Below are 22,549 nucleotides of genomic sequence, written 5' to 3' on the forward strand. Positions count from 1 at the left end.
TGTGAAGGGAGGGGGAGGGAAGGGGGGGTAAAGGGGGAAAATTTTCTGTAAAACTTTTTGAATTAAAAAAAAACTGAGAATAGAAAGAAGAGATCTTTCATTGTAACACCAAAGAATGTGATAAGTTACTGAAGTTGTTTGCATTTGTTTTTCTTTGCAATTCTTATTTTTTCCTGTTTATATTCTTAGTTTGCATTAGTTTTTCACCTTTGCATTTGTATTCTTCAATAAAAATTATTAGAAAAAATAAACATATCAGAAATCCATGAAATCAGAAAAGTAGAAATATTTGTTTTGGTTGCCATGTTAAAAAAGAGATAGTCCTTAACATACAACCTGTCATTTAACAACAGTTCAAAGTTATGATAGCCTTGGAAAGGATTCTTTATGGCCTGTAAAGTACCTCCAACTGTCATAAAACATCATGTACACACACATATACACCCACACATGTACACACATATGTACACACACACACACACACATACAAACTCCGTGGAAAGTGAATCCACTTTGACTTTGAATTCAGGGAAGATTATCAGCGTCTGAGTGGAGAAATACTTCTACGCAGCCTCTGCTGGTCCTCCCAAGGCCTCCCTCACCCATCCTCCTTACACTACTGCTCTCTGTCTGCTCTGACACCTGTGATTCTGAAATAGGTTTGCAAAGGAACAAAGAAATGGGAGGTGCTTTTTCCAGAAGTCCATCCACTACTGGTGCATAGTGCCAATTCCCTTCCCCTGCCCGCCACCCCCAACAGCATGTGTGCCTTCCACCTGGCAATGAACAGTGGAACAGGAGGGAACAAGAAGAAAAGAGTAACAGAACATTTCCTTCCCCCTTCCTTTTCCTCCACTGTTCATTTTTTCAGCTGTTTCCTCTCCCTCTTCCCCCCTCCCCGTCCCCTCCCTTCCTCCTCCATCACTCTTCCTCGCTTTTACATACCCATTTGTATGAACACTCTCCTCATTCCTCATTAAAGATGCAGGCAGCATCAAAGAGATTCCTAGGGGAGATTGGCTTCATCTTGGTTTCTTGAGGGTTAAAACATCAGGCCAAATCCTAGAGAGGAAGCAGAACCATCAAGCAGATTTCTAGAGAGGCAAGGAAAAACGGATGAAGGGGCAGCTTGAGCATGATGTGCTTGGACTTTCATCATCATCATCATTATCATCATCATCCCTGCCCTGGTGTTGTTGGTGCTGTTTCCTTTGCTTGAGCAGGAGAAAGGAAAAGAATCAGAAGAAGAAAAAAATGTCACGTGAAAGAATGATCATCATTTCCAAAATAAAAGGACTACACTAGGCTTGACTTACCTAGCTTTTGGAACTGCATTCCAAAAATCAGTGGAGTTATATTTCCCTTGCTTAAACAAATGTTACTTCATTCTTTTTTATTTTTAAAAAATTACAGGCAGTCCTCGACTTAGAAGTGTTTATTCAGCAACCTTTCTAAATTATGGTAGCAGTGAAGGAAGATCTGTTCCTATTTCCCAAACCTGTTTCCAAAAGAAAACACATTTAAGTGAAGATTTTGTTAAGGTAGCCTGGGAAGTAGTAGCAGCTCACCTGGTTGTGTTCCCTCTCTGGGCACACAAGACAGACATCAGTCTTGCAAGTCTGATAGTACAAATCTCTTGCCATCTCTTTTACGGCATGAGAAGTTAGGAAGGGTCCTCTCTGAGCGTCTTTCCCTGCCCATTATGCAGCTGTGGGCTATGGCCTCTCTTATCTCACTATTCCCTAGGAATAGTCCCCCCCAAACTTCCCCAGGTCTTTACCACATATCTGTTACATCATGTGGTGACATTAATGAGCAAGATGCAGAGTTGATTCTGGAGCAGTGCCGAAACCCTTTATAGATATGTCCTGAAACAGGAAAATATGATTGGATCCTACACTGATCATAACCACACATTACAATTGGCTTTTATAGCATCTCTCTCATTTCCATGTTTTATATAGTAACATATAAGTCTATGCTGTTTTGCTACACGATGACAACCATGACAATGAAGAAACCTAGGCATTCTATGGCCCAAAGTTTTACCAGGATAGGTTTGGCTATACCTATCCTCCTCATAAAAGGAACAGCAGGGGAGAGTGGCGAGGGCTGCAGCAGCAGTCCTTTTGATTCAGCCCTTCACAACAGTCTCAGTTATACCTGAGAGTAATAGTCTATTTAGATTATGGATTTAAACAATTTTGATCTCTCCATGATAATAGATCTGGACTGAGAGTTTGTGGCTTTTGAGTGAGACTCTATCATAGAAGCCTGTTTAGAATAACTCTTTTAACACAACTTTTTGCTATAATAGATTGTTTGAGTTTTGAATTCTCCCCCATAAAATTTAATTTAAAAAAAAAAACAATTGTTGGCTAAAATCAATTTCAAAAATTTGAAAGATGATTTCATTTCTTCCTGTACTCTATTCCCTAGGCCCTGCTTTCTGTTTTAACCTCACCTTCATCCATCACGGTGCCCATTCCTTCTCTCCATCCTCCATTTAGATTCAGACTGTTCCCATTCAGACAAAATGGATATTCAAGCCTTCTCTGCACCCATGATTTATAATAGAAATGAGAGGAAGACTTTTAGAATTAAATCTAAAATTATATCTGTTTAAGCTCTCCTTTTCTGAGGACTGCTTTGTTTTTTTGTCCCGTTTTTTTCTTTTTCTTTTTGTTTTCTGTGGGACTTTTTGTTTGGAGTTTTGTATTTTCTTTTTTAACCATCTCTTGAATAAAATAAAAATATAGATAAAAAAACAAACCATAGATAACAGACTATCAGACAACCAAGATAACAGTTGTTGCAAATAGAGAACAGGTATATAAAAATGCTTTGGTGAGGAAAATTAAAGATCTTGTTATAAATGACTTCACTAGTGATGGAAAAGAGAACTCACCCCCTCCCCGAGCAAATAGGTAAGCATAACAATAACAAAATAATAATCATTCCCATAGGAATTGAGCCCCTAGCACAGTGATGGCTAACCTTTTTGCCATCGCATGCCAGAAGGGGGATGCGCGGGGAGTGGGGTGGGGCGCACACGTGCCCACACCCATAATTCTATGTGCCCAGCCTCTGTGCATGGGACTCTTGCCTCCCACCCCCTGCTCCTGATACATGATGGCCTGGTAGGCCCATTTTTCTCTCACCTGGCTCCAGAGCCTCTCTATGAGTCTGGGGTGGGGTGGGGTGGAGAATGGCCTTCCCCATCTCCCTGGAGGCCCTCCGGAGGCCAGAAATGGCCCATTTCTGGTTGGACAGAAAGTGACATTTTTTGCTGTCCCCAGTCTCCAGAGACTCCTAGAGAGGCTCTGGAGGCTGTGGATAACAAAAACGTCACTTCTTAACAACTACGGCATTTTTTGCCGTAGTTGTTAAGTGAATCACTGCAGTGGTTAAATTAGTAACATGGTTGTTAAGTGAATCTTGACTTTGCTTGTTAAAAGGTTGCAAAAGGTGATCACATGATCTTGGGACTCAGCAACGGTCATAAGTATGAACCAGTTGTCAAACATCTGAATTTTGATTACATAATCATGGGAATGCTACAAAGGTCATAAGTGTGAAAAATGGTCATAAGTCCCTTTTTACAAAGCTGTTGTAACTTTGAATAGTCATTAAATGAACTGTTGTAAATTGAGAACTACCTGTATACCTTAATCATAGGCATGCAATCTCCTGCCAAATAGATTATATTTAGTGGTAAATAAACTAGCCATTATTGGTTATTCTCAATTTCTCCTTTTTCCCATATTAGGTTGTTCCATCCTACATATTTGTATTTCATGATAGTATCATCTATTATCATGGTTTCTTGTACAAATATGCATTTTACTTAATCCATACTTTTTGTTAGCGATTCACATTTACACACACATTTTGTACAGAGTTTTTCGACATGGCAGGATAGAATCCAGAGAAATGCAAATAACAAAAGATGAAAATGTAAGGTACTAACAATAATCCCAATGAAAAATTGACATTGAACCAAAGAAACATTACTTTTATTGTTGTGGCTGCTCCTCAACCTGTCCTCTTCCCAACTCCCATACTTAGTTCTTTGCTATTCATTCTCATCTTTCACAACACTACTACTTCTTAAACTTGAATGAATCATTTCCTAAACCTGCCTAGTAACAAACATGAAAAATCTGACATGGACTTTGAAACTGTGGAACCCTATATCCAGGCAGTATTTTTTTATTTTTTTATTTTTTTATTTATTTGATTTTTATACCGCCCTTCTCCCGAAGGACTCAGGGCGGTGTACAGGCAAAATAAAACAAACAATACAAAGTACAATTTAAAATGCCATTTGAAAATTTGAAAAATTTACCATACACTAAAAAACCCCATTTAAAATTAATAAAAATTTGACATTTAAAATTCAATTCAAGCCAGCCCCGTGCGGATAAAAAGGTGTGTCTTCAGTTCGCGGCGGAAAGTCCGAAGGTCATGAATTTGGCGTAAACCTGGGGGAAGCTCGTTCCAGAGTATAGGAGCCCCCACAGAGAAGGCCCTTCCCCTGGGGGCCGCCAGCCGACATTGTTTGGCGGACGGCACCCTGAGAAGTCCCTCTCTGTGAGAGCGTACGGGTCGGTGGGAGGCATGTGGTAGAAAAAAGAAACTTGGTTCTCTTTGAAAAAAAATCAGATAACGTAGGACATAGATCATAATCAGTATTGGAAGGGATCTTAGAGGTCTTCTAGTCCAATCCCCTGCTCAAGCAGGAGACCCTATACCAATTATGGTGAACCTATGGCACAGGTGTCACACAGAGACATTTCTGTGGGCACAGGAGCTGATGCCCAGGTCAGCTCCACCATGCATGCCCACGCACCTCCTGCCAGCCAGCTGATTTTTGGGTCTCTGCCGGGAGACACATCCACATGTGTAGGATGGGGGGTCATGCACAGGGATGGAGGGTGCAGGCCCCTCCCCCTGCTCCCTGTTTTTGGTTTCAGGAGGCTTCAGGGGGGCCTGCTAGCACAAAAGCAGGAGTCTCACACACATGCACGAGGCGGGGGAAGGGGGCGCACTTGCGTGGGGGGAGTGGGGGGGTTGTTCATGCATGCACAGGGGCAGGGTCTGCAGGAAGGCATTGCATTATGGGTGTCAGCATGTACACATGCGCTGTTGTGCACACTCATACGCTTTCGGCACCCAAGGAAAAAAAGATTTGCCGTCACTGCCCTATACTATTTCAGACAAATGGCTGCCCCGTCTTGCCTTCTGGTGCTTGGGAAAATAAGTTGACCTCCTCTTCTTTGTGGCAGACCCTCAAATATTGGAACACTGCTATCATGTCACCCCGAGTCCTTCTTTTGACTGGACTAGTCATATCCAATTCCTACAACCATTCTTCATATGTTCTAGCCACTAGCAACTGTTGTTCATATGTTTTGATCTCCGGACCTTTAATCATCTTTCTTGTTGTTCTCTGCATTCTTTCCAGAGTCTCAGCATCTTTTTGTATATAATGGTGACCAAAACTGGATGCAGTATTCCAAGTGTGATCTTACCAAGGCCTTATAAAAGGCCTTACTAATACTTCACATGATTTTGATACTATCTCTCTGGTTAATTCAGCCTAGTATTGCATTGGTTTTTTTGGCAGCTACAGCACACTGTTGGCTCATATTTAAGTGATTGTCTACTAGGAGTCCAAGATCCTTCTCTCAGATAACATAACAGACAATAGCTAACAAATGAGAGCAATTAATGAAAAGAGCTTTACCTCATTGATTCAGAGTTTCTTGTGGGACTGAACAGCTAATTTTTTTGCTGAGTTTTTCTGCTATTAAATTTCAGAAATGAAATACCAGTAAATTTCAAAACCTCTCACAGTATTATTCCAGTATTTTGGATTGCCTGGAATTTACAAGCACCATTATTTATTTATTTATTTATTTATTTATTTATTTATTTATTTATTTATTTATTTATTTATTTATTAATCAAATTTCTAGACCGCCCTTCTCCCGAAGGACTCAGGGCGGTGTACAGCCATATTAAAATACATAGATAGACAATGAATTTGAAATAATTTTAAAATGAAATATTTAGCCGGCCAATTGAACTAAAAATAATAAAACCAATTAAAATCAGTATAAAATTTAAAATTTAAAATTTAAAAGCTAAAAAATCTAATCCAGTCCTGCGCACCTGAATAAGTGTGTTTTAAGTTCACGACGGAAGGTTCTAAGGTCCGAGAGTTGGCGAAGTCCTGGGGGGAGCTCGTTCCAGAGGGCGGGAGCCCCCGCAGAGAAGGCCCTTCCCCTGGGTGTCGCCAGACGACACTGCCTAACTGACGGCACCCTGAGGAGTCCCTCTCTGTGAGAGCGCACGGGTCGGTGAGAGGTATTCGGTAGCAGAAGGCGATCCCATAAATAGCCCGGCCCTATGCCATGGAGCGCTTTAAAGGTGATCACCAACACCTTGAAGCGCACCCGGAAGGCCACAGGTAGCCAGTGCAGTCTGCGCAGGATAGGTGTCACCCGGGAGCCACGAGGGGCTCCTTCTATCACCTGCGCAGCCGCATTCTGGACTAACTGCAGTCTCCGGATGCCCTTCAAGGGGAGCCCCATGTAGAGAGCATTGCAGTAATCTTAAATGTATTGCTGTTGTCTTTACGAAATAAAACAAGAAATGTGCCACTGTGGCCTAATTAGTTGTGTGCAAAAGTGTTTTTGGCCATTGCTAAAGACTGGGCTTATCCAGTGGTGGGATTCAGCTGGTTCATGCCAGTTCAACCAAACCGGTTGTTAACTTTTTATGCAGTTTGATGAACCAGCTGATCTCACCACTGGCTGGCCCCATCTCTCGCCAGTCCCAGTCACTCCTTGACTGGCCTGAGAAGGTAAGGGCAACATTGGGGAAGGGAGACTCTCTCCAGGTAGGGCTGGAAATCTCCACTGCAGAGGGTGGTACAAGGAGTAGTATAGCAGCAAGGTGGGCTGTTGTGGCAAGGTGGGCTGGTGCATGTGAGCCGAAGCAGCAGTGGCGATGGCCGGAATGTCAGCCCTGGATTCTTCTTACAGGGCTGCCACAGTGGGAATGGGAGAGTAGCGAAGGGAATGTATCATAACAACATTCTTTCACATGAGATCAAGGTCAGGCTTCTGGCACCTGGAAGGGAGTGACCGAAGTTTGGTGGCAGCTGAAGACAAGGGAGTGATTGGGGCATGTGATGTGACTGTCACTGGACAGGGCAGGTTGAGAGTTTTAATGTGGGTGGGGGAAAACATAGGATTTCAGATTCAGGTTTTCCCCAGATGTGCCAATATGACTTCTCTAATAAAATCTTACTTTGATGGACTTTGTCTTGGAGTTCTGAATTGCAATGAGGAGTTAGTTGGAATGCTGACCCAGAGCCTTAGTGCGGGAGCAAAGCGTCCCTGTACTTGCCTTTGTGTAGCAACAGCATTCCGCTTTCATCACAGTACATTTGCACTCAAGGCAGCCCTCGCTTTCCACTGCTTTGGGCTCAGAGCTGTGAACCACGTCTGGGAAGCTTTGCAGCAGAGAGAACTGACTAGGTCTGATTCTCCAATGCCTCATCTCTTGCTGGGTCTTGCCGCCTGACAGTCAGGTTTTAAAAAAAATATTTTTGCAGCAGGAAACAGCGGGTAGCTACTTCCAGTTATTTCATGCCTCAATTGCTCAGGGAGATAGGCGACCTGCTTTCTGCCCCGAGACACTGGTCTGCTGTGGTCACTGCCATGGTCACCTGCATGCTGACCCAACACACTGCTGCTGCTGTTGTGAGGGGAGAGTAGGGTAGGGTTGCATTGTGCCTCTGCATTGTAATGGGCTCCAGGAGGAGAAGGAGACCCAATCTCCCCCATTGTGAAGCACACTAAATTTCACTGTGCTACGCAAGGCACTGTGAGAGCGGCAGGCATGACACTTCAGCTATGAGGCGGCAACAGCAACAGAGGTGGCAGCTGTGCGAGTTGGGTCTCAATGGGCAGGCCATGAGGCAGTGGTGGTGAATGCAGCATTACACCTACCTATATTCATTCGTTTTTAGCCCAGCTCATAGGCGTGGCAGAGCAGATTGCCGTGCCTCAGCTGTTCTGAAATTCAATGTGTTTGCATGAAGCGCGTGTGCAAAGCGAACGGGTGGTAACACTGGTTGAAACCCACCACTGAGTGGCCTCAATGACTCTCTAAAAGAATGCAAAAGACCAGCTGTCTGCAAAGAATATAAATTCTTCCATTTACCACCACCCAGTCAGAGCTGAAGAAGCTTATTGGATAAGAAGCAAAATGTCTTCAAAGAAAAAACGAAAAGTCCAGTTGAAAAACTCTAAATGATTAATATAGTATAGCTTTTCTTGAGGATCAGTTTTGCATCAGTGTAAATCCATATCTCTTTTAACTCAACATATCATTCCTGATATTTAAACCACACTGGTTCCAAAAATGACAATGTAGTAAATATTAATCTACAATACCCCCCAAATTGATTGATAGCTCTACCCTCCTTCTTTGGAAATGGGCCTAAATGTTTTTGAGGGAATAGGTTTGTATTCTGCTGGCATAAATATTAATTAATGTGTATATTTAATAATAGTTTAGTAAATTAATTTAAGTAGTTTTTCTCCTGATTACTATTTATTCCAAATCTGGGTGGGGACTATAATCTTCAGAAGTCCCAATGGAAATGGTTTTAGGTTTGCTGCTTTTCAGCATATCAAGTAAGGTATAGAAATGGACATAAACAATAAGAATCTCCTCTTCTTGGACTAGAAAAGTTGAAATGGTCTCCACTGAGAAATGACTTTGAGGAGGAGCTGTTTTCCTGACTGGAAGAGTCGTCCCTGAATGTGCTTTGGAAAACACGTTTCTATTCAAGTGGTAGCTGCCTGCAGATGATCAGCATGACACAGTAAAAGGCTGTCAATCACATCAGAAGAAATATTTTTCCCCCTCACAGCTAACATGCAACAGGAGATTGATGAGGTAGTGGGTACAAATCAACAAACTCCAAGCGTGGAAGATCGGTTGAAGATGTCTTTTACAAATGCTGTGATCCATGAGGTTCAACATGATCAGACTGTGAGCCTTGAGAACCCTCCACAGGCAACAACCTGTGACATAAAATTCCATGGTTACAATATTCCCAAGGTGTGCCAATAATAACTACTAATCAAGATGACTGGGTTAATGTTGGAATAATTTTTGTATTTTAGACTGGATTTATCCTTAATAATGCATTTAGAACTCCTTAGTACAGCACGAGATGAGGTGTTATTGTTAAAATGTGTATATTAAATTTGTTTTTCTTTTCCTTGGAACCAAAGAAAAGGCAAGCGTTTATAAGAGAGAAAGCTTGGTTTAGCAGTTAAGGCACTAGGCTAGAAAATAAAATATATGTAAGTTCAAGTCTTACCTTAGCCATGAAAGCCAGCTGGATGATTTAGGGCAAATCATTCTCCCTAGGAAAAAGGCACATTTTTCTTTCTCAGCTGTTATATCTAATCTGCTGTGCTGCCTACAAGACAACTTTACATTTCAGGCTCTATCAGTAATCCCATCATCTGCCTTGCACAGAAACATCCTGGCATTGTAGGGTACATGCAGGCCAGTAAGAAAAATCTAAAGTTGTGGTTTTTTACCTTTTATCTGTGTGTTTTACCTTTAACAATCCTAACTGGGTCATGAGAACATGTTTACTGAGTCTCAACTTTGTCCCTTAACATGACCTCTGATATGGGTGAAAAGAGAGGGGGAAACAAGATTTGGCAATATTTAATAGAGCCTCAATAGACAGTCTATCAGAGTGTATCTAATCCTAACCTTTTTCATCCATTACATTGTAAATTCACCCTTTTAGTATCTCTTTGAATTTTGATATTAAACTATTCATAGGCACTTTACCAACAGGAAAAAAGAAAAATGGTGGAATTATGGCAAACACTTCAGGTTCTAGTAAACTATGGTAGATATTTCCTCCACCTGAAATTTTCCTGGACCCTGTAGCAACAAGGCAGAAGCCTAAGGCTGGTGACTTTTCAGATTATGAGGTTGCAAACAGCCCAAATCAGAACCTCAATCAATTTTCTTGAAGTCTCTTTAACAGCTAATCTTTCTCCCAATTGAGTCATTAAAAGAGTGGAAATCAGTTTGGTTCAAGTCAGTCTGAATTTCAATCAACTCACCTAGTCTATGCAACTGAAATCTCCAGGTGAGAAGGTCTGAATCCCATATGTGGAAACAAGAACCTACCTTCCTGCTGCTGAGCACAACTGAGAAAGCTACAGGAATGGATTTGGAAAATGCCCATGGAGGTGGGCACTCAATATCAGACTTGGCACTAGGTGTACGGTGAATGGTAATAGAACCCTGGCTCACCCAAAATAATGGCTAATGGTTTTAATTTAGTAGAACATTCTTCCAGTATTTTGGATTGTCTGAAGCTTCCAAGTACTATTAAATGAGTTTCTTATGAAAGAAATCAAGGAATGTGCCACTGTAGCCAAATCAACTACAGGTACAAAAGTCTTTTTGGCCTTCATTACAGTGTGGGCTCATCTAGACATTGAATGTAACATTAGGAGATACAGGTGACCCAGACATTATTCCAGGACAAGTACATTTGCCTTTATTTGCCCCATGATGCATCATTATGCCATTATATTTACTTATGATCATTTTTGAATTCAGGGCCATGACAACCCAGTGAAAGAAAAAGTTTAAGTTCCACAGGGCTCAATTAGCAAAACTTAATTAATTACTCTTTCATGTGCTGCTGAATAGTCAGCAAAGAAGAGGGAGTGCTTAAAATGAAATATTATTTAAAGGAATTAACCCAAGTTGGAAAAATTCTAAGATCACAGATAAATAAGAAAATAAAGATTTTATTAAAAATCTTTCTCCTTCAAACTGCAAGACTTTTGTGAGGTGAGCTATATGAACCACAGAATCCTTGGAATCCATAAAGAAGTATCCCATATGAATCCTTGAGGGTCATTTATGTCAGAGATATTTGAATTTCCCATTTCAGTTTATTCTGGAATTAGTAAATTCCTTTCTTATTTCATTTATTCCAACATTGGCCATTTTCTTCTGAATAACAAGATTTAAAATAACATTTGGATGAACTTTAAATTCTAAGTTCAAAATCTTCCAGAAATCTTGTTTGTTGTTGATGGCCACTGATTTTCTTCTGAAGAGGACTCAACTTGAAAAATTATATAAAAGACAAATGTTCATATTTTGAACTCAACTTACTTGCACTCCATGTTTCCCTCCAAAACAATAAACTGTAACTTATCTTTGTCCACAGTTCAAAGGTATGAATGTTGATAAGTAACTTTCCTATCCTAATAGAGGTTAAAGAATCATTTTATCTGAATATAGACAAGAAGGTTTGCAAAGATTAGAGGAAGTGAAGAATTTAGATTTGATTGGGGATTCACTTGACTCCTTCTTTCAATCTTGTCTTATTTAAAGAGCTTCTTGGATTTTTGAAAAGCAAAATAACTCAGAAGAGGATGGAGCTGACATGGGCAGGAGCTCTGCTTCTTCTCTCGATAATTTTCACTCTTTTCTCATCTTTCCAAATGTACAAGAAAAAAGGGCAGCTGCCCCCTGGACCTAATCCATGGCCTATTCTGGGGAACCTCCTTCAGCGAGATGTTTTACCTCTAGATAAATCCTATAAAAAGGTAAGATTGGGTAACTATAAAAATCTAATAAATAATAATAATAATAATAATAATAATAATAATAATAATAATAATAATAACAACAACAACAACAACAACAACAATAACAATAATAACAACAACAACTATTGTACTTCTTTGCTGCTTCAGGTTATTGTTTTGAAAGATATATGCACATTTTCCTAACTTAAGGACTTTGATTTATTCTATAAGAATCTAATTTTATTATGGGTTATGTGCATCTTCAGTAGGAATTTTAACTTAAAGTCACCTTGTAACAGTCTGATAAACAGACAATGGAAGTTACAAAGTTGATTAAAATATGTGGTAACAAGAAAACCATGTTACCATATATTTTGAAGAACCCGATTACTTACAGAAATGTATTATACAGTCAGAATTTTGATTATCTCATTCCCATCACCTCATCAGCTAGCAATGTAGCTAATCTAATTGATGTACTCTGTAGGTTTTAAGAATTATTAAAGCTTTGATTCAACATGATCTCTCTATAGTGAATTTAAGAACTATTTCAAGCATGCTTTAGAATAATTCCACCAAAAAATGCTTTATCATTTAATTAACTTGGTTTCCATCTAATTTTATTTTTAGCTTATAGCGAAGTATGGACCTATATTTACTGTCTGGATTGGATCAAAACCAATGGTTGCTCTTTGTGGATATGAAGTGGTAAAAGATGCTTTGATAAATCAAGCAGAAGAATTTGGTGGGCAAACTCATCTGCCCTTGCACAGACGAATGTTCCAAAATAAAGGTTGATTCTCTTTTATTTCTTATTTGTTATTGCTGTCTTCAATTTTCTGTAAGTTATTTTAAATTATTTGAATGCTGTTAATACTGATAATTATGAAAGTTTTACTCGAAATGAAGTTTTGTCAAAATGTTGATTTGGCCATGCTTTTTGAAGACGGAGGAAAACTTTTTTTTTCACCATTTCGCTTCCATTGCTCACTTCTGAAATCTATTCTGGTTGTTCATTACATGCAAGAAAAATAATTTTACTTCTAAACCATTCCTTTTGGAGGGAGACAAAAAGCTTTTGAAAGAGGAGACTTCGGCGATTTAGATTTCGAATAAGGAGGATAGAAAGAATATTGATCCTTCTGACCTTTGATGAGAATATTGTGGACAGCCAAGAAAAACAAACAAATAGCTCATTGAGCAAATCAACTCAAAGTTCCCACTCAAAACAGAAATGATCAGAGTCAAATGATCATCCTTCAGACAGATTGTGCAAAAATCTAGCTCCCTAGAGAAGGTTACAATGGCAGGAAAGATGAAGGAAAGGAAAGAAGAGGATGGCCATCTGCAACATCAATGGACTCAGTTAAAATGATGACAAATGTGCCCTTACAAGTCCTGAAGAATTAGGTTAGGGATAGATCATGTTGGAGGGAATCTAATATTGCTAAGAGTTGAGAGTAAAATTGTTAGTATTCAATCAGGCAAGCAAGTAAATAAGCAATTGGAAGGGGCCTATTTTTGTCAAATAAATAAATCCAGAACTCAAAATGACTCCCATTTTCTTCTGCTTAATGAAAATTATATCTCAATATAGAGTTCCATATCTAGTGTAGGAATTTCTTTCTATCTAAAACATACATACAGAAACTTGTGACATGATTTTCATAGCCTCATTCATTCTTCTCTTCATATGACAGCAGTCAAGAATGGAAAGATGGAAACTGGTTTGCTTCATTAGTATTTCAAACATCAAGCCTGGTTTACATTAAATATGAGGGAGGAACATTCTGTGATGCATAATTTATTGCAATGCAGTGGCCTGTTTCAAACATGAACTCCTTTTCAAGGCGTTGAAAAGGGAAAGTGCCTGAAACTTCACATTATATCTAAATATCCTCCTTCATCAAAGCTGAGATTTGATGGACATTGTGATCCTTTTGGTGTCTTTAATTTCAGGAGTCGTTACTACTGATGAGAAGAAATGGAAGGAGCTGCGACGGTTCACACTGTCCACCTTGAGAGATTTTGGGATGGGGAAGAAAAGAATGTCTGAGAGGGTGCAGGAGGAAGCCCTTTGCCTGGTGGAGGAAATAGCTGCCAAAAAAGGTTCTCTAAAGAAACTGAAAGTTGTTCTCATAGTAGGAAAAGTATTTAAAACATAAAAATGGAAAGGGGTTTGTTGCACTGTATGATGTTACAGAAAAACTAGATTCTGAACTGAAACTCAAGTCCTCTGCACTTAAGTGCACAAAATAAAGAAAAACTTAGATAGGCAATGAGGATCCCTGGCCCCTTTTCACAGTGGTGTTCAAGAGAAAAGACAAAAATACAGACAAGAAATATAAAGCTTTCAAGCTGTTTCTTTCTTTTTCAATCCAGTGTCAGCCCTTGGCATTGAAAATTTGCCCAGAATAAGTGAAATCTTATTGTAGTTGTAGTAACTGAAGGAACATGCAGTAAATAATAGAAAATTAATTAAATTAGTAATTATATGCATAAAAAACCATATTAGTCCTGGATTCTTTTTAGAATGATTATGTTAAACCAGGTTTGAACATAATGTTAAATCATGTATCAAGCAAATTCAGCAATCAGCAAAACACATTATGGATAAAGGAAATAGGTAAACAAAGTGAGGTAAGAAAAATATGGATAAGAATCGGCTGCATGAGTGATGGAAATCTGTGATGTGATATGGATTTAAATTAAGGCTATTATAGGAGATGACCAGGCTGAGCCCAAGGTTGGGGGTCAAACAAATCATTAGTCATGAATCCCTTCAGGCCCACAAGAGATCTAAATTCAGCCCACCTTGAATTCCTTCTACTCTTATCTCCCACTAATTTCCTTTAACCGTTAGTAGTTCAGATTCTTGTAGAAAGCTTAAGCTTATAACAAATTTTTATACCCATTTGAACTGTCTGGATCTCCTGATTTTCCTGGTTCTTGACAGCTATAAATTGACTTTTTTTCAGGAGTTGTAATGCCTTGGAAAACCATCTTCTGTGGACAAGTCTTTTCTGGAAAGAGATTAAAAGAAAGAAATAGACAAATGTGTACGGGATTTTTTTTAAAAAGTTGGTTAGATTAGGAGAAAGTGCTGAGGGAATAGACTGCTCAGTTAAAAGAAAAAACTGTTTAAAAATACATTTCAACATAATCAGGCAAAATCAGCAGCTAGCAAAGGAATTTATAGATGAATGAAATAGGTAATTTAAGGGCAGGAAGGAAAATGTGGATAACTTTTGCTCTTATAGGTGTGGAAAGACAACAGTAGGCAGTTTTCATGAGGGTGGAGATCGGAAAGCGATTGTGGATCTGAATTAAATGGCCAGACAGTTCAAATGGGTATAAAAATTTGTTATAAGCTTAAGCTTTCTACAAGAATCTGAACTACTAACGGTTAAACGAAATTAGCGGGAGATAAGGGTAGAAGGAATTCAAAGTGGGCTGAATTTAGATCTCTTGTGGGCCTGAAGGGATTCATGACTGATGATTTGTTCCTTTAGAGCAGGGGTCTCAAATTCAAGGCCGCAGAGCCACCCTGGAAATAGTGAATGACCAGCCTGAGGTGCCTCTGCCAGCAAAAATGAAGCTTGAGAGGCCACATGCACCCCCACCCCCAAGCTCTATTTTTGCTGATAGAAGGTTGTAATAGGCCATCACAGCTGAAAACAGAACTCAGGAGCCGTTTTCACTGGCAGAATGCTTGGGCCACTACAGGCACCCCCTAACACAACTGACGTCATGCTGGCCATCCCACCGCAGCCCCACATGGCCAAACACAACCCTGATGCAGCCATCAATAAAATCAAGTTTGACACTCCTGCTTTAGAGATTCGTGGCTCCTTTGAATATAATCTTTAATGGACAAATCTCTGGAATCAGAAGAAAAAAGAAATAGAAAGAAAGGAATAGGTTAATTATTTTTTAAAAAGAAAGAATATATAGAGAAGAAAGAACGAAATTAGAAGGTGGGAGGGAGAGAGGGTCAGGAGACTTAAAACTGGAAGCAGAACCTTCTGAGGTGAAGAAGGAAAGGATCAAGGAAGAAAAACCTCCATGAATAGAAAAAGGCAGAGGAAGAAGTAGAAAACAATTCTTGACAGAAGAAAACAGCAATAAGCTTTTGAAGAAACCCTAAAGATCTAGGTTTTAATTTAATTACATATAAGCTCCACTACTTAATATTAATTAACAAAAATTACCACTAAAACTTTTGAATAACTTGTTTGTTCCAAACCATTTTTATTGCAGTTTTGTGATGAGAATTATGGAAGGGAAGATCCCCATTCTTTGTTTCCTCTCATAAATTTCTGTGGCTTTTGTTGCAGGGCAACCTTTTGACCCAAGAAGGAATTTTGCAAGTGCTGTTTCTAATGTGATCTGTGCAGTCGTCTTTGGCAATCGATTTGATTACAAAGATCACACCTTCATAGAGAACCAGCAGATTATGGAGTCTCAAATAAGATTTCTTACTAGTTTCCTAGGACTGGTATGTTTTTTCTCTCTGATCCTCCTCCTGCCATAAACATTCATTTTTACTAGTGGTTTTTTTCTTCTTCTTTTCTGTGTGTAAATGTTGAAATAAAAGATGTGGAGATTATATGTGATGAGCTACTAAGCAGAAGAAACCAAATTTAGACATCCAGCAAAACATAAACTGGTTTTCAGAAAACCTCTCCTGGCTGGGCTTATTTCCCAGGGGACCATATCCTTCTCTGATAACAAATTTTGGCCTTCACTTGATTGTTTCTAGGACTTACTTACTTCTTAACTAGTCAGGGAGGTTCAAATATGAAATTTTGTTGGATGGGTTGATTCCTCCTAATAGCAATGTTTCACTGTAGTTTTTCACCCCGTGACTGCACAGTTACCTTTAGTTCTCAAACATTGTTCCATGTTGTAATTTTTAACAAATGACAATAGCATCTATTATCCCCCAATCCATTAGGTTAGTGATATAAGGAGAATATCAATATTACAATCAAACTAAAAGGTATATTATTATAATATTTTAAAAAGTATAATGCTACACATTTAACCATAAATAATATTAGCTGTACTAATCATCATATCAAATTAGGCACAGGGGCCTCTTTTCTTACCATGGTGTTTTTAGACATTTCCCCTATCTTTATGTCCACAGCCAGCTTCTTTCTCTTCCACTTCAAGAACTATCACCATTTTCACCATTATCCTTTCATGGGAGAGATGTGGGGGAGGCTAGGAAAGTAGCAGGCAAGTCCCTTGACAAAAGGTCTCCTACCAGGAACTCAGCCTAGGTGAGGAAAGATCTGCGGGAAATGGTATTCAAAGAAAGTCATCTTTAATGAACTTATTATAAATAAAAATTCCTACTATACCTAGTTTCCAAGACACTGTATTTACTCGACACTAGAATTAAAGATGGGCCACAGTGGCTCAGTGGCTAAGACACTGAGCTTGTCGATCGATAGGTTGGCAGTTCAGCAGTTCAAATCCCTAGTGTTGCGTAATGGGGTCAGCTCCCATTACTTGTCCAAGCTTCTGCCAATCTAGCAGTTCAAAATCACGTAAAAAATGCAAATAAAAAAATAGGGACCACCTTTGGTGGGAAGGTAACAGTGTTCCATGCGCCTTTGGCATTGAGTCATGCTGGCCACATGATCACAGAGACATCTTCAGACAGCACTGGCTCTTTGGCTTTGAAACAGAGATGAGCACCGCCCCCTAGAGCCGGGAATGACCATGTGCGAGGGGAATCTTTACCTTTACCTTTTAGAATTAAAGATAGCTTCCTGAAATTCTTGTGGTACTTGTCTTTTTGGTCTTAGTACCTAGCTGAGGTTTTACAATTAACAATACCAGAGTGAAATATTAAATATCACTGAATATTTGGGACATTTAACTTCCACCACTATGGTCTAAAAAAAGTATACTATTTAACATTAACTCTGCAACAGGTGTACAATACTTTTCCAAAAATAATGGAATACTTTCTTGGGAAATATACCAAGACTTTTGCTGAGCTGGAAAAACTCTGTGATTATATCCGTGAGAAGGTGGAATTGCATAAGAAGACGTTGGATCCCCAGAACCCATGTGACTATATTGATTGCTTCCTTCATAGACTGGAGAAGGTAGGTATAGATATCATCTCTGCATAACTGTCTAAATATTTCCAATGCCGTGGTGGGTTTCAAATATTTTTACTATCAGATCTGTGGGTGTGGCTTGGTGGGCATGGCATGACTTGGTGGGCATGGCTTGGTGGGCGTGGCAGGGGAAGGATACTGTAAAATCTCCATTTCCTCCTGATCAGCTGGGACTCAGGAGGCAGAGAATCGATGAGGGCGGGGCCAGTCAGAATTTTTACTACCGGCTCTGAACTACTCAAAATTTCCACTACCGGTTCTCCAGAACTGATCGGAACCTGCTGAAACCCACCTCTGTTCCAATGTGTATCTAAGATGAAATAAGTTCACTGCATATGAAAGAATATGAAAATATTTATTTCCCCCTTCTTTTTTGTTTACTTTAAATTGCCATTTGTTGACATGTATTCCTGACATAGTTGTTTCTAAAGTTATCCCCCTTCTATGAGGATGACTACATACAGAACTTTGCTTTACATGCTAATTTACACAATTTCTACGTTCTTAATGGGTGATATAAAGATAATTATTGATCTTGCAGGAGCAATTTCTATTAGGATTAGTCTCTCAGATATAACATTCAAGCTTCTGTGCTCAGATCTAATCTTCTTTCCCAACCATACAGTTTAAGGCTTGCTTTAGTCCAGCTCTAAATAACAACCTTAGTCAAATTCAGAGTGTCCAGTCTTTAATTCTGGGCATTTCTTGTGGCAAATATTTGATGAGTAGACAAGACAGGCAAGCTGTTTCCTCCACGTATCAGATGTTGATCTGAGAAATACCTTAGAATTGAAAAGGTTTTGTATATTCTAAAGTCAGTCTGGTTGAATTAAGTTTCCTTTCATTGAAAAAGACACTATGAAGAATTTCATTTGAATCAGATTCAGATTTTCTAATTTGAAAATTAGAATTTTCACCATTCCCTTTCCGTTTCTTTTTTCTTTTCAGGAGCAAAACTTGTCTGAGGTTATCTACTCTTCTGAAGATCTTGTGATTACTGTGTTTGCTCTCTTTGCTGCTGGGACAGTAACTACAAGCTATGCTTTGCTCCGCAGCCTCCTTCTAATAGCTAAATTGCCACACATTCAAGGTAGAGAAATACTCACAAATGTGTCAATACAGTTTTTTTTTTTGTTTACATTTATATCCCGCCCTTCTCCGAAGACTCAGGGCGGCTTACAGTGTATAAGGCAATAGTCTCATTCTATTTGTATATTTGTTAGAGCTTCCACAGTTAATCCTGGAAAAAATAAAGTAAAGATGCTGTTGAGTAAAGTGAACTCATTGCAGTTGCATTTCAGAAGTTTTCCTGGGAAATTTTGAGAAGTGTTTTGCCAACATCTTCTTACGGAAAGTTTTACTTTTAGATTTCTCTAGTTATCTAACATGCCCTTGGAACACCTGGGCCTTCCATCAAATCTTGAGATTACTTGAAGGTAATTCTAGTGAAGTAATATCCACTAGATCAGTGGTCCCAAATCCTTAGTCAGCGATCCAGTACTTTTGGAAATGAGGCCACAGAAGTGGTGGGCAAGTGTGCAAAGTGTGGGAGCTAAGTTGTGCATGAAAAACCAATCCCCCCTGTCACCCCCACTGCCACTGTTGCCGGTCCGTGAAGCCACAGAGGTTGGGGATCACTGCATTAGATCATGAAGAGGCAGATATGATTGAATGCTTTAACAACAGCAACCTTTCCCCCCACACAGCCATAGAGCAGATCAACCAGTTACTTTAATTGAGTACTTGCTTTACGGAGTCCTAGTATAAATTTTTAAATTAATATAGTATAGTTTTTCTTAAGGATCATTATTGCATCAGTATAAATCCACATCTTTTAAGTCAAGATATCATCCTTAACATTTGAACCATACTGCTTCAAGCAATGACAAGCACCACTCAGACCTTTTGTATCAATTGTGAGGTTAATGTCCATGTTTCACTGGCATATGTTAGAGCAGGTAGCACATGCTGATCGAAAACTTTTCTCTTCAGCCAGAAGTGGAGGTTGTTCTTAAAAATTATGCTTAGATTGCCAAATGTCTACCAACCACATTTAACATGCCATTCAATTTCCCTTATTGTATCACCTTCCATTGAGATCCATTGGCCTTTCAGTGACTTGCTGAACAACCTGGATGTGATCCATTCAGTAGCCACTTCTGAACTCTGCCTGGTCTTTTGGCTATGCCACCATTTAATGTTCTCACTATTCTTTTTGCTATTATCTTGGTGAAAACCTTGTAGATGACTGAAAGAAGGTTTATTGGATGATGGTTCTTTAAATCATCTCTGGCTCTGAAGTATAAGAATCACTTCAGCATTTCTCCCTGCATTGGGTATTTTTTTTCTTTTCTGAGGCATTTTGAGTATAGTTTTGCTAGTATCTTCTGCAAACTGTAGCCACCAACTTTCAGCATTTCAACCATAACAGTAATTTCCTGAAGCTTTTGCCATTTTTCATTGATTTTTGGCAACTGAAACTTTCTCCACTAGGATAGCTAATAATTCTGTTAGAATTACTGTGTTTCTCTGAAAACATGACCCACCCAATAATAATTCCAACTTTAATATTTTTGGGGTGGGCCTAATATTGCTCCTACTCCGAAAATAAGCCCAGAGGGATGGGCATGGCCAGCACGAGGGGTGGCATGGGCGTGGGGGGGGGGCAATTGTCTGGCAGCAGCTGCAGCCCGCAAGCCCCTTGGGGCAGCGCAAATGCCACTTTTGCCCTTCTTTCTGGGCGCAGCACTTCTGCTTGTTGGGCCACTTCCCCGAAGCCAGCAGCTCTGCAGCCAGTTGCTTTGCTTTTTCCCTCTTTTTGGAGGCTCGCAGGAGGCCTTTTGGCGAACGGGAGGAAAATGGGGAGGGAGATTTTCCAGCCTGTCATCTATTCTTCAAGCTCAGCACAGACTGAGGGAAGGATGGCAGGCAGGAAAATCCGCCTCCCCATTTTCCTCCCGTTCACTAAAAAGCCTCCATTCTGAATGCTGAAGTTCAGAATGGAGGCAGTGGTGCATCCACAGTGCATCCAGCTCATTGAGTCTGGCCTTCTGCACCTCAAAAAAAGTAAGACCACCTCGAAAATAAGCCCAAGTGCTTATTTTCAAGTCTAAAAGAAAATAAGACTTGAAAAACATGGTATTTTTAACATTTCCTGTCTAGTTCTAGACAAAGAGAATGTTTCTTTTATGTACACTGAGAGCATATGCACCAAGACAAATTCCTTGTGTGTCCAATCACACTTGGCCAATAAAAATTATATTCAATTCTTCTATTCTTTTAATGCAAAACCTTCTTTCTTGTATTTATAAGCTTGCATTTGCTCTATTAATCCCTTTGTTTTCTTCAATTGCCTTTCTTACAAGCTTCATGTTAAACTAATTTGTTTCTTCTAGTGAAGCTTCCAGTATTCTTCATTGTTCATTGTTTTTTCATTAACTCAATCGATTCATCAGGGATTTTTGACTGTAGAAAATGTTTTTCCGGTGGTGCTATATATATATAGTTAAAGGTGTTTTTGACTATTTGTTTATTTTTGTCCATAATGTTCAACCCTTCCAAATCTTGCAATAGAGCAAAGTGATTTGATAGATTAATTTCAAAATTGCTGTCCTCCTTTGACTTGAAGGCAGGCCACAACATCATAAAACTATTCAGCCTCATCATCACTATAGCTTATTGTTGGTGCATAAGCTGGAATGATTTGAAGCTTGTATCGTTTGTTCAATTGAATGATACATTGGGCTACTTTGTCTGTTATACCTTCAAATTTTACTACAGTGTTTGAGCTTTTCGTTGATGAGAAAACCAACTCCGCCACAACATCTATCTTCACTATCTCTAGTCTAGAGAAAATGCCCTAGTCCTATCAAGTTCAACTAAACATTTGCCATTTTGTCATATTTCACATAATCCAATGATATCCCAACGCATATTATTGAGCTCAATCAGCAGTTCTTCTACTTGAACATCCTTTTTCATTGTTTGAATGTTGGCCGTTTCTATGTCCAAAGTCCAAAGGCAGCCTGATTTAATGTGGCGAGTCTTAGCACCCTCTGCCTTTGGGCAGGTCTTCCCACTGCTGAGCCTCTGGGGAATGAGGGCCATTTTTGAGTTATATAGTTTTTTTCTCTTGATTACTATTTATTCCAACTTTGGTGGGGACTATAATCTTCTAAAATCTCATATGGAAACTTTTCACTTTGCTGATTTTCAGCTTATCAAGAAAGACACAAGACAGAGATAAACAATATGAATCTCCTCTTCTTGCACTACAAAAATTGAAATTGTCTCCACTAAAAAATGACTTTCAGGAGGACCCACTGTCCTGACTAAAAGAGTCTTCCCTGGAGGTGTTTTGGAAAGTGATAGCTGATTGCAGGTGCACAGCCTGAGAAAGTGAAAGGCTGTCAATCTCATCTCAATATGTTTATCTCACAGCTAAGGTGCAACAGGAGATTGATGAGGCAGTGGGTACAAATCGAACTCCAAGCATGGAAGACCGGTTGAAGATGCCTTTCACAAATGCTGTGATCCATGAGGTTCAACGTTATCAGACTGTGAGCCTTGAGAACCTTCCGCGGGCAACAACCTGTGATGTAAAATTCCATGGTTACAACTTTCCCAAGGTGTGCCAGTAATAATTACTAATCAAAATTGTCTGCAGAAGAAGAGATCCTTCATATTCAAGGCAATTTATTAAATATGTATTAATATACATTATTTATGGAACTGTAAATT

General features: G+C 39.3%; 1 protein-coding gene across 1 annotated transcript in view; it reads left to right on the forward strand.

Annotated features, from left to right (window-relative positions):
- LOC131190556 (uncharacterized) overlaps nt 1-22,549 on the forward strand; it is a 125,328-nt gene that overhangs the window by 65,752 nt on the left and 37,027 nt on the right. Inside the window, exons 8-10 of the mRNA XM_058167893.1 lie at nt 17,199-17,212; nt 18,795-18,899; nt 22,250-22,437. Coding sequence (XP_058023876.1) covers nt 17,199-17,212; nt 18,795-18,899; nt 22,250-22,437 — 307 coding nt within the window. The remainder of the gene's footprint in view (nt 1-17,198; nt 17,213-18,794; nt 18,900-22,249; nt 22,438-22,549) is intronic.

The sequence above is a fragment of the Ahaetulla prasina genome, chromosome 2, assembly GCF_028640845.1.
Source record: "Ahaetulla prasina isolate Xishuangbanna chromosome 2, ASM2864084v1, whole genome shotgun sequence".
Lineage (NCBI taxonomy): Eukaryota > Metazoa > Chordata > Lepidosauria > Squamata > Colubridae > Ahaetulla > Ahaetulla prasina.